The following is a 15988-nucleotide window of genomic DNA, read 5'->3' on the forward strand; positions in this document are numbered from 1 at the left end:
GAAAATAATAATTTGATTAGGGATAGTCAGCACGGTTTTGTGAAGGGTAGGTCGTGCCTCACAAACCTTGTTGAGTTCTTTGAGAAGGTGACCAAACAGGTAGATGAGAGCAAACCGGTTGATGTGGTATATATGGATTTCAGCAAGGTGTTCGATAAGGTTCCCCACAGTAGGCTATTGTACAAAATGCGGAGGAATGGGATTGTGGGAGATATAGCAGTTTGGATCAGTAATTGGCTTGCTGAAAGACGACAGAGGGTGGTGGTTGATGGGAAATGTTCACCCTGGAGTCCAATTACCAGTGGTGTACCGCAGGGTTGGTGTTGGGCCCACTGCTGTTTGTCATTTTTATAAATGACCTGGATGAGGGCGTAGAAGGGTGGGTTAGTAAATTCGCAGATGACACAAAGGTCAGTGGAGCTGTGGATAGTGACGAAGGATATTGTAGGTTACAGAGAGACATAGATAAGCTGCAGAGCTGGGCTGAGAGGTGGTAAATGGAGTTTAATGCGGACAAGTGTGAGGTGATTCACTTTGTCGGAGTAACCGGAATGCAAAGTACTGGGCCATGGTAAGATTCTTGCTAGTGTAGATGAGCAGAGAGATCTTGGTGTCCAGGTACACAGATCCTTGAAAGTTGCCACCCAGGTTGACAGGGTTGTTAAGAAAGCATGCAGTGTTTTAGCTTTTATTAATAGAGGGATCGAGTTCCGGAACCATGAGGTTATGCTGCAGCTGTACAAAACTCTAGTGCAATCACCTCACACTTCTGTACAGTTCTGGTCATCACATTATAAGGAGGATGTGGAAGCTTTGAAAAGGGTGCAGAGGAGACTGACCAGGATGTTGCCTGGTATGGAGGCAAGGTCTTACGAGGAAAGGCTGAAGGACTTGAGGCTGTTTTCGTTAGAGAGAAGAAGGTTGAGAGGTGACTTAATAGAGACATATAAGATAATTAGAGGGTTAAGATAGGGTGGACAGGGAGAGCCTTTTTCCAAGTATGGTTATGGCGAGCACGAGGGGGCATAGCTTTAAATTGAGGGGTGATAGATATAAGACAGATGTCAGAGGTAGTTTCTTTACTCAGAGAGTAGTAAGGGTATGGAATGCTTTGCCTGCAACGGTAGTAGATTCGCCAACTTTAAGTACATTTAAGTCACCATTGGACAAACATATGGACATACATGGAATAGTGTAGGTTGGATGAGCTTCAGATTGGTATGACAGGTCGGCGCAACATCAAGGGCTGAAGGGCCTGTACTGCACTGTAATGTTCTATGTTCTATGTGACAGCAGTATGAGTGCTGTTGTAGTAAGTGATTTTAACTTCCAATATTGACTGGGACTCCCTTCGTCATGAGTGTGATGCAGGAAAAGCACAGCAGGTCAGGCAGCATCCAAGGAGCAGGAGAATTGAAGCTTCAGACATAACGCCATCATTCCTGAGGAAGGGCTTATGCCCAAACAGTCAATTCTCCTGCTCCTCTGATGCTACCTGGCCTGCTGTGTTTTTCCAGCACCACATTCTCAACTCTGATCTCCAGCATCTGCAGTCCTCACTTTCTCCTGGAACTCTTAGTAGCAGGGGCTTAGATGGGGCAGAATTTGTTAGGCACATCCAGAAGGGTTCTTGAAGCAATATGTAGATAGTCCAATGAGGGAAGAGAGTGCATTGGGGAATCAGCCTGGCCAGATGATCAAATCTCATGGCGGGACATTCTGGGTACAGTGAACATAATTCCACAAGTTTTAAGATGGTTATAGATAATAAGACCGGTCGTCAGGTGAAAGTGCTAAATTAGAGGAAAGTTAATTACAACATTATTAGACAGGAATTGGAGAAATTATATTGGGGTGATTGTTTCAGGGTAAGTCCACATCAGGCATGTGGGAGTCTTTTTAAGGCCAGCTGATCAGAGTTCAGACCAGCATGTTCCTGTAAGGATCTAAGATTCAAGAACTTCATGAATCTTGGATGACAAATAATCAAAAAAAGAAAAAGGAGGCATATGACAGGTTTAGGAAACTGAAATCAGACTAGACTCTTGAGAAATATAAAAGGAAGCAGTTAGCAAGTCATGTTTCAGCCTAATAAAACTTTAGTCAGGCCACATTTGGAGTAATGTGTGCAGTTCTTGTCACCACACCACAGGGAGTATGCAGAGGAGAGAGTGCAAAAGAAGTTTCTCAGGATGTTGCCTGGATCAGAATTTGAATGTGAGGAGACGTTAGACAAACTTGGGATAATTCTCATGAGTGATCTAATAGAAGTACATAAAATTAAGAAAGGCATGGATAGGCTGGGCAGTCAGTATTTTTCCCAGGGTGGAAATGCCAGATGTTGGGGGATGTAAGTTTAAGGTGAATGGGAGAAAGTTTAAAGGAGATGTGCGAGGCATGTTTTTGTTTTACGCAGACGGTGGTAGGTGCCTGGAAGCATTGGAAGGGAAAGTGATAGAAATAGATATAACAGCAACATCTAAGAGGCGTTTGGACAGACATACGAATAGGCAGGGAATAGAAGGAAACGGACCATGTGCAGGCAGATGGGATTAGTTTAGAATGGCGCCATGGCCCACACAGACATGCTGGGCAAAGGGCCTGCTCCTGTGCTGCACCGGTCCTTCTGCCAGGCAGTACAAGCATACAATGACACTTTACAGATCCCATCTACCTGGGTCTCAGCCACGTATAGACTGAGTAAACGTTAAAAGAGAAAAACCAGCAGAGACTGCAGTCACATATCCACCTCGTCTGCACAGTGCCCTATATATCATCTCAACTCAGGGTGAAGACACACTAAAACGCCAAGAGAGGTGGGGGCCAAGTGATTTATCCTGATCTCCAGCGAAATAGCATTCTCAGAGGATGTGGCGCTGAAGTCCACTCTAGAGATTTGAACACACAACCCAATGTGACACTCCGATTTATAAATCTCAAAAAACTCACATCCAAATTCAATGGGTAACACACAAATATAAAAGATAGGAGGAGTAGACCATTCAGCCCCTTGAGCCCCTCTGGTCAGATCACAGTTAGAATAATATCAACAGTTTTGTTTCCTTATTAAAGAAAGCTAAACTGGCATTGGAAGCAGTACTGAAAAGGTTCACTTGGTTGATCCTTGGTATTGGAGGGATTTTCTTATGAGGAGAGGTTAAAACAAGTTAGGTGTGTATTCGTTGGAGTTAAGAAGAAATGAAGGTCACCTCATCGAAACATAGAAGATTCTTAGGGGGCTTAGCAGAGTAGATGTGGAGAGATTGTTTCACCTTGTAGGAATGTCTAAGAACAGAGGGTGTAATCTTAGAGTAAGGAGTTACCCATTTAAGACACTGACCAGGAGGAATTTCTTTCTCACAAAGAGTAGCGAACGTGTGAAATTCTTTACCATAATGGGCCTTCAAGGTTGGATTTATATGGGTATTTAAAGCTGAGAGTGACCAATTTCTAATCAGGAAGAGAATTAAAAGTTATAGGGTATAAACCAGGAGTTAATGATGGTGAGTTCAGCCATGATCTCATGGGTCACGGAGGTACAGCATGGAAACAGGCCCTTCCGTCCAACTCATCCATGCAGAGGTACAGCATGGAAACAGGCCCTTCCATCCAACTCATCCATGCAGACGTACAGCATGGAAACAGGCCCTTCCGCCCAACTCATCCATGCAGAGGCACAGCATGGAAACAGGCCCTTCCGCCCAACTCATCCATGCCAACCAGATATCCAAAATTAATCTAGTCCATTTGCCTGCACTTGGTCCATACTCTTCTAAACCTTTCCTATTCATATACCCATCTGGATATCATTTTATTGGTGGAGGAAGCCTCCATCACTTCCTCTGGCAGCTCATTCTAAACACACACCACCCTCTGCATGAAAATGTTGCCCCTTAGGTTCCTTTTAAATCCTTCCCATCTCACCCTAAACCTATGCCCTCTAGCTCTGGACTCCCCACCCTGGGGAAAAGACCTTATGTATTCATCCTATCCATGCCCCTCATGATTTTATAAACCTCTTTAAGGTCACCCTCAGACTCCGACACTCCAGGGAAAACAGCCCCAGCCTATTCAGCCTCTCCCTGAAGCTCAAACCGTTCAACTCTGACAACATCCTTAGAAAGCTTTTCTGAACCATTTCAAGTTTCACAACATCCTTCTGATAGAGAGACTAGAATTGAACTCAGTTCCAAAGGTGGCCTATCCAATGTCCTGTACAGCGGCAACATCACCTTCCAACTCCTACACTTAATGCACTGACCAATAAAGACAAGCATACCTTTTACTCAGAGGTGTAGGTGTAGGTAGTAGGGGTGTGGAACACACTGCCTGCAACAGTAGTAAACTTGCCAACTTTACGGGCATTTAAATAGTCATTGGTTAGACATATGGACGAGAATGGAATAGCGTAGGTTAGATGGGCTTCAGATTGGTTTTACTTGTCGGCGCAACATCGAGGGCCGAAGGGCATGTGCTGCACTATGTTCTATATGAAATGCTGCCTTCACTATCCTATCTACCCAAGACTCCACTTTCAAGAAAATATGCATGTGCACTCCAAAGTCTCTGTTCAGCAACACTCCCCAGGACCTTACCATTAAATATAGAAGTCCTGCCCTGATTTGCCTTTCCAAAATGCAGCACCTCGCATTTATCTGAATTAAACCCTATCTGCCACTCCTAGCCCTTTAACCCATCTGATCAAGATCCCTTTGTAATCCGAGGTAACCACATTCACTGTCCACTACACCTCCAATTTTGGTGTCATCTGCAAGCTTACTACATTCACATCCAAATCATTTATATAATTGACAAAAAGTCGTGGAGCCAGCACCGATCCTTGAGGCACTCCGCTGGTCACAGGCCTCTAATCTAAGTAACCCTCCACCACCACCCTGTCTCCGACCTTTGAGCCAGTTCTGTATCCAAATACTAGTTCTCACTGTATTCCATGTGATCTAACATTGCTAACCAGTCTACCATGATCTAACTTTGTCTAATGCCTTACTAATGTCCATACAAACCACAGTCACTGTTCTGCCCTCAATCCTCTTTGTCACTTCCTCAAAAGACTCAATCAAGTATGTGCGACATGATTTCCCATGCATAAAGCCATGCTGACTATCCATAACCAGTCTTTGCCTTACCAAAGGCCTGTGAATCTTGTCCCTCAGGATTCCCTGCAACATGTCCACCATTGACGTCAGGCTCACTGGTCTATAGTTCCCTGGCTTGTCCTTACCATCTTTCTTAAACAGTGCCACCACATTAGCCAATGTCCAATCTTCCAGCATCTCACCTGTGACTATCAATGATACAAATATCTCAGCAAGAGGCCCAGCAATCACTTCTCTAGCTTCCCACAGAGTTCTAGATTATACCTGATCAGGTCCTGGGGATTTATCCATCTTTATGCATTTTAAAACATCCAGCACTTCCTCCTCTGTAATATGGACAATTTTCAAGGTGTCGCTATTTATTCCCCCATATTCTCTATCTTCCATATCCTTCTCCACAGTAAACACTGATGCAAAATACTCATTTAGTATCTCCCCCATTTTCTGCGGCTCCACACAAAGCTGATCTTGCTGATCTTTGAGGGGCCCTATTCTCTCCCTCGTTACCCTTTTGTCTTTAATGTATTTTTAGAATCCATTTGGATTCTCCTTAACTCTATTTGCTAAAGCTATGTTCCCTTTTCCCCCTCCTGATATCCCTATTAATTATACACCTACTGCCTTTATACCCTTCTCAGGATTCACTCAATCCCTGCTCTCTATACCTGAGATATGCTTCCTTCTTATTATTAACCAAAACCTCAATTTCTCCAGTCATACAGCATTCCCTATATCTACCAGACTTGCCTTTCCCCCTAACAGGAATATACTGTGTCTGGACTTTTGTTATCTCATTTTTGAAGACCTCCCATTTTCTAGTCATCCCTTAATCTGTGAACACCCGCCCCTAATCAGCTTTTGGAAGTTCTTGACTAATGCCATCAACCTTGGTCTTTCTTCAGTTTAGAACTTTAACTTTTCGATCTGGTCTATCCTTTTCCATCCCTATTGTAAAACTCCAGTAGAACCTCCCCCCCCCCCCCCCCCCCCCCCCCCCGGCCCCCATACCCACGGGGGGGGGGGGGGGGGGGGGGGGGGAATACATTCCAGGACCTAACATGGAAGGCTGAAACCCATTCATTTCAATGGGAAACCTACCTCCCCGGCAGCCTCCTTGTCCCTGGATCCGGAACATTCCCATTTACATGTTCTGGCCATGGTAAACCACGAGTAAGTGAAACCACGGTAACTGGACCCAGGGATATGGGTGTCGCCCTGTAATAGAATTATGGTCGCTGGTCCCAAAGTGCTCCCTTACTCCTCAGTCACTTGCCTTATTTCCCAAGAGTAGGTCAAGTTTTACACCTTCTCTAGTATGTATATCCACATACTGAATCAGAAAATGTTCTTGAACATACTTAACAAATTCCTTCCCATCCAAGCCCTTAACACTGTGCTAGTTTCAGCCTATGTTTATAAAGTTAAAATCCTCTATCATTACTATCATATTATTCTTACAGATAGCTGAGATCTCCTTACAAATTTGTTCAATTTCCCACTGACTATTGAGGGATTTATAGTACATTCCAAATAAGATCATCCCTTTCTTATTTTTCAGTTCCACCCAAGTAACTTCCCTGCACATACTCAAAGACACCAATCCCCTTCCTCTCTTGCCCTCCTTTCTATTGTTCCTATAGCATCTATACCCTCAATAAAGGATGGACTAGACTCAATGGGCTGAATGGGCTACTTCTGTTCCTCCATCTTATGGTCTTACTATGAAGGGAGTATCATAATGCCAATGGTTCCAGCTTTCAAATGAAATGTTAAACTGATATGTGCTCCATCAGGTGGACCTGAATGATCCCACAGCACCACACTAAGAAAAAAAAAGCAAGGACTTCTTCCTGGTAATCTAGTCAATATTTTTACCTCAAATATGTTCCACATCCCTCCCAACCCCTCCTGCAGCCTTTGTCTACCCCCCCCCCCCCCACCACACTTACTTGCACTCTCCCCTTTCTCCCCTAATCCTCTCTCAGCCTCCCCTTCCTTGTAGCCTTTCCTTGGCAGATGCACTCCCCAGCTCCTGTCCCAAATTCCACACGTGGAGTTCCTGAAAGGTAGATCCATTTCTCAGCACCTCCACCCTCAGCTCCAAACACGCTAACATATCTTTCATTCAATCTTATCCTGCTTGCTGCTCCTTCGATCAGGCTGACATCATACACTGTTGATTAGCAACTACCATAGAACATAGAATAAAACAGCACAGGAATGGGTCCTTCAGTGCATGATGTTGTACTGAACATGACACCAAATTAAACTAATCCCTTCTCCCTGCCCTTGGTCCATATCCCTCCATTCTTTGCATATTCATGCACTTATCTAAAAGCCCCTATCACATCTGGGCCACCCCTGGCAGAACATTCCAGACTCCTACCACACTGGGTAAAAAACGTGCCCCTCACATCTCCTTTGGACTTTCCCCTTCTCACCTTAAATGCATGCTCCCTGGTATTACACATTTCAACTCTGGGGAAAAGATTCTGACTGTCAACCCCATCAATGCATCACATACTGTCATAGACTTCTATCAAGTCTCCCCTCAGCCTCTGCTGCTCCAGAGGAAACAATCAATTTGGCCAGTCTCCCTCTATAGCTCATATCCTCTAATTCAGGCAGTATCCTGATAAATCTTGGCTGCATCCTCTCCAAAGCCTCCACATCCTTCCTGTAATGTGGTGACCAGAACTGAACACACCACTTTAAGTGCAACCTGTGGTGTGTTGATAAGATAAGGATTTTCTATTTCTTTTTTTAAAAATCATGTAATTGGTTAAAAATTTACTTTTAAAAAAAATTTTGGTTTTTTGAAAAAGAGTATAGCAGAGAAGTATTAGAAATTATTTAACTCATAAGTTTATATAAAGTAATTAACTAAGTGGAGATGGCTGGACAGGTGCTGTGCTATGGGAGCTGGCTGATCCCATTGTGAACGGCAGTGACCACATCTGCAGCAAGTGTTGGCTGCTGGAAGAACTTCGGATCAGAGTTGATGATCTGAAATCTGAGCTTCAAACACTGTGGCACATCTGAGAAGGGGAAAAATAGAGTTACCTGGACACTGTTTCAGGAGGCTGTCATAGGTGGTAGATTAAGTCATTCAAATTCAGTCAGTGATCAGGGGCAACAGGGTGTATTTGCAAATGAGGCAGGTAGGAAGATTCTGAGTTCAGGAATGGAGGAGTCTCAGTTTTTGATCTTTCTTTTTAAGATTAGATTCCCTACAGTATGGAAACAGGCCCTTTGGCCCAACAAGTCCACACCGACCCTCTGAAGAGTAACCCACCCAGACCCATTCCCCAACCCGATATTTACCCTGGACTAATGCACCTAACACTATGGGCAATTTATCATGGCCAATTCACCTGACCTGCACATCTTCGGATTGTAGGAGGAAACCCAGGCAGACATGGGGAGAATGTGCAAACTCCACACAGACAGTTGCCAGAGGCTGGGACCCTGGCACTGTGAGGCAGCAGCATTAACCACTGAGCCACTGTGCTGTCCTTATCCAACAGGTAGGAGATGTTCGCTTCCTATATGGATGAGGAAAAGGTCTGCATGCAGGATGAACTAGCTGATCACAGCACCATGGTGCAGGAGGCCATTCAAGAGGCAGAGGGAGCAAAAAGACAAATGATGGTTACAGGGGATTCTATAATTAGGGGGATAGATGGTATCCTTTGCAAGCCGGATCAGGAGTCCCACATGGTGTGTTGCCTGCCCAATGCCAGGGTGCAGGACATCTCTGACTGGCTTGAAAAGGTATTGGTGCTGGAGGGGGAGAATCCAGTTGTTGTGGCCCACATTGGGACTAACAACCTAGGCAAAGCAAGAATGGAGGACCCGTTTGTGGAGTATCAAGCACTAGCTACGAAATTAAGGAACAGGTCCACAAGGGTTGTAATCTCTGGATTACTGCTGAGCTACATTCAAATTAGCTTAGGGATAAGAAAGTTAGGGAAGTAAACACGTGGCTAAGGGAATGGTGTGGGAAAGAAGGGTTCATGGGGCATTGGCATCAGAAGGGATTGGTACCAATGGGACGGTCTCCACCTGAACCAATCCAAACCAGTGTTCTAGCAAAAAGGATAAATAGGGTGATCACAAGGAGTTTAAAACTAGTGAGTCAGGAGAAGGGAAGGGAAAACAACAGGAATTATGATGGTAAATAGAAAGGTAAACAGCAGGTTAGCATGTGTTCCAGGCAGACAAAGAAAGAAGCAAAAAGGAAGGATAACTCAGGAGATATTATTAGAGATGTCGGAAATCATGAGGTAAGAAAGTTAGCATAAAGGCACTTTACCTGAATACTCATAGCATTCGTAACAAGGCTGGCGAGTTCACGGCACAAATCATTGCGAATGAATATGATTCATTAGCCATTACAGAGACATGGTTATAGGATGGTCACAACTAAGAGTTAAACATCCAGGGGTATCAGACTATTCGGAAAGACAGACAGAAAGGTAAGGGAGATGACATAACTCTGATATTCAAGGATGACATCAGGGCTGTGCTGAGAGATGATCTCGGTTCTATGGAGAATAAAGTTGAATCCATTTGGGTAGAAATTAGAAATTCTAAGAAGAAGTAGTCCCTGATAAGCATAGTCTATAGGCCACCAAATAATAACATCACATTGGGGTGGGCAATAAACAAATAAATAACTAAGTCCTGTAAAGATGGTACGGCTATTATCGTGGGGATTTTAATCTACATGTAGATTGGTCGAATCAGCTTGGCCAGGGTAGCCTTAAGAAGGAGTTCAAGTGTATCCACAAAAGCTTTCTTGAACAGTATGTAATGGAATCAACGAGGGAGCAAGTTATCTTAGATCTGGTCCTGAGTAATGAGACAGGAATAATTCATGACCTCACAGTTAGGGATCCTCTTGGAAGGAGTGATCACAGTAAGGTTGAATTTAGAATACAGATGGAGAGTGTGATGATAAAATCCAATACCAGGATCCTGTACTTAAACAAGGGAGACTCCAATAGGATGAGGGAGGACTTGGCTAAAGTAGCTTGGAAACAAAGACTTTATGGTGGGACAGTTGACTTCCAAAGTCATTTTTCAAAGTGCCCAGCAAACGTATATTCCAGTGAAAAGAAAGGATTGTAAAAAAAGGAGCAATCTGCCATGGGGTGTCTAAGGAATTAAGGGAGACTATCAAATTGAAAGAGAAGGCATATAAAGTGGCCAATAGTAGCATGAAACTAGAAGACTGGGAAAACTTTAAAGGTCAATAAAAAGCCACAAAAAACACTATAAAGAAAAGGAAATAGAACATGAGAAAAAACTAGCACAGAATATAAAGACAGATAGCAAACTTTTCTATACAAATATAAAACTAAAAGAGTGGCTAAAGTAAACGCCGGCCCTTTAGAAGATGAGATGGGGCATTGAGTTATGGGATATGATGAAATGGCCGAGGCATTGAATAGGTATTTTGTATCGGTCTTCACAGTGAAGGACACTAATAACATGCCAGTAATCGACAAAGTGACGAAGTTAGGTGAGGACCTGGAATCAATCATTATTACGGAAGCGTTAGTGTTGGGCAAACTAATGGAGCTAAGGAGAGACAAGTCTCCTGGCCCTGATGGAATGCATCCCAGGGAGAAATAGCAAGTACACTGGTGGCAATTTTTCAAAATTCACTGGACTCTGGGGCAGTTCCAGCAGATTGGAAAACAGTGATGCCACTGTTTAAAAAGAGGGGTAGACAAAAGATGGGGAATTATAGACCGGTTAATTCAACCTCTGTAATGGGCAAGATGTTTGCATCTATTATCAAGGAAGAAATAAAAAGGCATCTCAATAAAAATTGTCTCATTAGACAGACGCAGCATGGGTTCATGAAGGGCAGGTCATGCTTAACAAATTCTATTTTGGAATTCAATGAAGACATCACAAGCAAGGTGGACAACAGGGACCCAGTGGATGTGGTGTACTTAGATTTCCGAAAGGCAATCGACAAGGTGCCGCACAAGAGACTGCTGCATAAAAGGAGGATGCATGGTGTTACAGGTAAAGTATTAGCATGGATTGAGGATTGGTTGACTAACAGGAAGCAAAAAGTGGGGATAAATGAGTGCTGTTCTGGTTGGCAATCGCTGACAAGTGGTGTGCCTCAGGGATCAGTGTTGGGGCCACAATTATTCATTGGGTATCCAACGAACACAGTCCGCTGATTTCTCAATGACAAACCCAAACAATGAGACAAAACACGCCCAGAAACTCTAGCCACTCTCCCCTACATCAAAGACATCTCGGAAATGACTGCCAGACTACTCAGACCCCTCGGCATCATGGTAGCCCACAAACCCAACAAAACCGCAGCTAATGAACTTGGAAGACCCTATACAGACAACAAGCAAAACAAATGTCATTTACAAAATACCTTGTGAGAACTGTAACAAACACTACATTGGACAAACAGGAAGAAAACTAGCCACCAGGATACATGAACACCAACTAGCCACAAAAAGACCAGACCCACTCTCACTAATATCCTTACATACAGATGAGGAAGGATACCATTTCAACTGGAATCAGCCAAACAGAGACACGCACGAAAATTCCTAGAAGCATGGCGTTCTAACCGGAACTCTATCAACAAACACATTGACTTGAGCACCATTTACCATCCCCTGAGAAAAAGAACAGGAAATGGCATTACCATAGGGAGTCATGTCACCACAGGGATTGACATTACAAACCCTAGAAAACTCAAACACATAAATAGAAACCGGGCTATCCTATCAGTTCTTCATCCGGAGGCTCACTGAAGATGTTATCCAGTATGGTGACGAAACGTCTGAAAATGAACCTTCCAGCTTAGTGAGCAAACCTACATCCAGAACCTCAACCTGAGCTACAAATCTTCTCAAATCTCACTAGCATTATTCACAATTTATGTAGATGATTTGGAGTTGGGGTCTACGTGTAGTATGTCAAGGTTTACAGATGACTCTAAGACGAGTGGCAGAGCGAAGTGTGTAGAGGACTGTAAAACTTTGCAGAGGAACACAGATACTTTGAGTGAGTGGGCAAAGGTCTGGCAGATGGAATACTATGTTAATAAACGTGAAATCACCCATTTCAGTCGGAGTAACGGTAAAAAGGATTATTACTTGAATGGTAAAAGATTGCAGCATGCTGCTGTGCAGAAGGACCTGGGTGTTCTTGTGCATGAATCACAGAAGGTTGGTCTGCAGGTACAACAAGTAATTAGGAAGGCAAATAGAATTTTGTCCTTCATTACTAAAGCAACTGAGTTATAAAACAGGGAGGTTATGTTGCAGCTGTACAAGGTGCTGGTGAGGCCACACCTGGAGTACTGTGTGCTGTTTTGATCACCTTACTTGAGAAAGGATGTACTGGCACTGGAGGGGGTGCAGAGGAGGTTCACTAGGTTGATTCCAGAGTTGAGGGGGAAGCTGAGGAGACTGGGATTATACTCATTGGAATTCAGCAAGATTAGGGGGAGCAGATTTAGGACAGAATTGAGAAGGAACGTCTTCACCCAGAGGGTTGTAAATCGATGGAATTCCCTGCCCAGTGAAGTAGTGGATGCTACTTCAGTAAACGCCAAGATCGATTTATTTTTGAAAAATAAAGGAATTGAGGGTTCTGGTGAGAGGGTGGGTAAGTAGAGCTGATGCCACTAGAAGATCAGTCATAATGTTATGGACTGGCAGAACAGGCTCGAAGGCCGGATGGTCTGCTCCTGCTCCAGGCTCTTGCGGTCTAACCAAAGTCTTATAAAGCTGCAACATGACATCCTGACTCCTGTACTCAATTCCCCGACCAATAAAAGTAAGCATGCCATGTCTTCTTTACCACCCTATGTACTTGCGTGGCCACTTTCAGGGAGCTATGGACTTGAACCCCAAGATCCCTCTGTACATCAATGCTGTTGCTGATCCTACCATTAACTGTATACTTTTCCTTAATATTTGAAATCCCAAAGTGCAGCACCTCACACTTACCCGGATAAAACTCCATCTGCCATTTCTCCGCCCATATCTGCAACTGATCTGTATACCACTATCCTTTGACAACCCTCGACACGATCCACAACTCCACCCATTTTTGTGTCATCTGCAAACTTAGTAATCCACCCATCTACATTTTCATCCAACTATCATGTGATATTTATGCTAGCTCCACTAACACAAAAATGAGACGTGGGTACATAGTAGTGAAGAAATCTATTAAGTTTTGTTTCAGCTCCTGTATCTAATAATCACAGGCTCAAGCCAAGCAATTGAGATGTAAAGTGTACCAGTGTGGTATGCTGCAAGAGGACAGAGCTCAGTCAGGTAGAGAATGAGATTTTTACACCATCAGCACCACCATGTGCTGTGATATCATGATGGTATAATGATCACCACCCTTAAAGCTACACAGTATACAAGCTGTGAGATGGAACACAACTCGAACTGCTTCCACTCCACAGTTACTGATGGGGAATCAGCAGTAGAAGCACCAGAGAAGGAGCCTGTGATTGGAAGTGCAGCTGCTCAGAGATCATCTCCATTCTCTTCGAGTGGTAGTTTCCATGATGGAATTTTCTTGGATATTCTGTAGTTTTTGGGGTGAAATCCCCTGCATCCACCATTTTGATTGCAACATTGGATGGTTAACATGAATCAGCAACACATGTTTCCCTGAGGTGATAGATGGAGCATAAAACTGAAGTTTAGAGAAACATCCTGACATTGTAACTGGAATTAGCAGTGAGGCGGCTGTATCATACTTACTGCCCCTTTGATAGCAGCTTCAATGGATGCTTTGGGCATGTTCTTGGCTCGACACTGCTCAATGACATTGGCCAGCTGTGTGTTAAACTCAGGGTCTGGGCCTCCCTCTGCAAAGAAAATCACAACAAAACTGATCTGTACATAGCATCTTCAGCATGGAGACTGGAGTGACTCTAGCTCATTACCATGAGTCAATACCGCATGTTCAAATTAGTAAAACATGTTGGACTCAAATAGTTTTCAATTCAATCATTAGCTCTAATCTACTCCTGCCATTTCCAGTCCTATATCACTTCCCATCTGACTCCAACCCTTTGTGCATTACTCTCTACCATAAAGCAACAGCCTTCAGTAAGTTCAGTCCTTGGAATTCCACTCCTAAGCTCCCACAGCTCCCTCGCTCTTCAACTTTAAGAATATCTATTCAACCAAGCTTCCAGTCTTACTCCTGCAGCTCTCTTGTTCTGGCAAGCCTTCCTCACACTGGACCACCTTGCTCAATTATCCATTCACATGAATGTCACAATATAAATACACCTGGGACACCGAGTACAAGGTTTTAAAACTGAACTCCAAAAGGAAGAATGCTGGCAATTCAACGACACAGTTGTGCGGGTGGGAATGTATGGGGGGTGGTGGGGGATTGGGGTTGGACTGTGTGTTTGGATAATCCAGATCTCTCTACATGATCATGAAGCATTGGTCACCTTTGACACAGACTTTCCAGTTGTGTAATTCTCCTCAATGAGTTTATAACTGCCAATAAGCCACTGCATCAATTGTGCTTCAGCCACCAAAAGGCAGGGGGAGAAAAGTAAAAAGCAAATGCAATTGGGATAAAAACGAACTGGGGCTGCAGGTATAGCACCCATATTACCTCTCACTGCAAAGCGAAGCATTATCGAGAACTTAGCAAACATCCGACTCCTCTCAGCATCCTTCGGCCCTTTGACATGCTTCACCTTTGACCATTTGTTGTGCCCTGCGCAAGTAGCAGCAGACGTGTGGATCTCGGCACATTGTGACAAGGAATGATGCTGGCCGCTTGCCTGGTTGGACGAGGGAATGCACACGGGCAGTACAACTCTGGGTTTTGGCAGCAACTTGGCTGACCATCTCAGTGAGAATAGAAGACATCGTCTGTTCCATGAGCAAACATTTCGAAATGTGGCAACTGTAGCCATAGTTTTGTTCCTGTTAATCACCTGTAAAAGGGAAGGTGATGCTGTTATCGTCAACACAGTAAAATGTTTACTAGCCTGGAAAAACTGGAATTACATACAATTTACTGCACTCACAAAGGTCATTCAAACCAACTATTGATGTTTCTGCTTCACCACAAGCCTCTTCCACCTACCTTCATCAAACCCCATCTTCTCTCATGTGCATCTATACTAATCACCTGAACCACACCCTACAAACTGGAGTTCCTTATTCTCACCACTTTCTGAATAAATATTTTTTTCTTAAATTAGATTTATTAACTAACTTATCCATCAGGCTCTTTTTTTGGACTGCCTACAAATGGAAATGTTTTATCTGCGCCTATCCAATCAAATCTTCCACGAATTAAAGAACTTGGTGTGATGCATCCTTCCCCTTTTCAGTCTTTTGTCTTTCCTGATAGATGTAGCCTCCATTATGGCACCTGCCTTGTAATTTTGTTTTGCACTTTCAGTGGCTCCTCTGTATGCTTTCTGGAGTCTAGACCTCTGCAAGTACTCTGATCCAACTAAGTTTAACATAATGCTCTTGTTTTCAATTCTGTTCTTCCAGGAATGTATTTTTATAGACTTTCAACTCGTGTTGTCACAAATCAGTGAAAGTAGCAAAATGGAGGGCAACATAAAGATTTTGGCATGGATGAAGCAAAGTGTTTGCAGACTGGCTACAGTGGACACGTGAGGATAGCATCTGTATTAGACTGTTTTGATTTTCTTGTTCATTTTGTGCTCAATCTTCTGAATTCTCATCCTTGATTTGAAATCCCTTAGTATCTCTAATCTCCTTCAGTCCCACAAACCTCCAAGATATCTGCAGTCATTCAATTTGGGGTGTTTGTAAATTAACAATTATAATGGCTCACCCATC

At 43.6% G+C, this 15988-nt stretch overlaps 1 protein-coding gene across 1 annotated transcript in view; it reads right to left on the bottom strand.

Moving 5' to 3' along the window:
• Positions 1–15966, bottom strand: part of LOC122540040 (translational activator of cytochrome c oxidase 1-like) — a 24862-nt gene extending 8896 nt beyond the window's left edge. Inside the window, exons 1-2 of the mRNA XM_043675364.1 lie at positions 14775–15966; positions 13898–14004 (exon numbers count right to left, since the gene is read on the bottom strand). Coding sequence (XP_043531299.1) covers positions 13898–14004; positions 14775–15081 — 414 coding nt within the window. The 5' untranslated portion in view covers positions 15082–15966. The remainder of the gene's footprint in view (positions 1–13897; positions 14005–14774) is intronic.
• Positions 15967–15988: the final 22 nt, after the last annotated feature.

This window comes from Chiloscyllium plagiosum, chromosome 33 (genome assembly GCF_004010195.1).
Source record: "Chiloscyllium plagiosum isolate BGI_BamShark_2017 chromosome 33, ASM401019v2, whole genome shotgun sequence".
NCBI lineage: Eukaryota > Metazoa > Chordata > Chondrichthyes > Orectolobiformes > Hemiscylliidae > Chiloscyllium > Chiloscyllium plagiosum.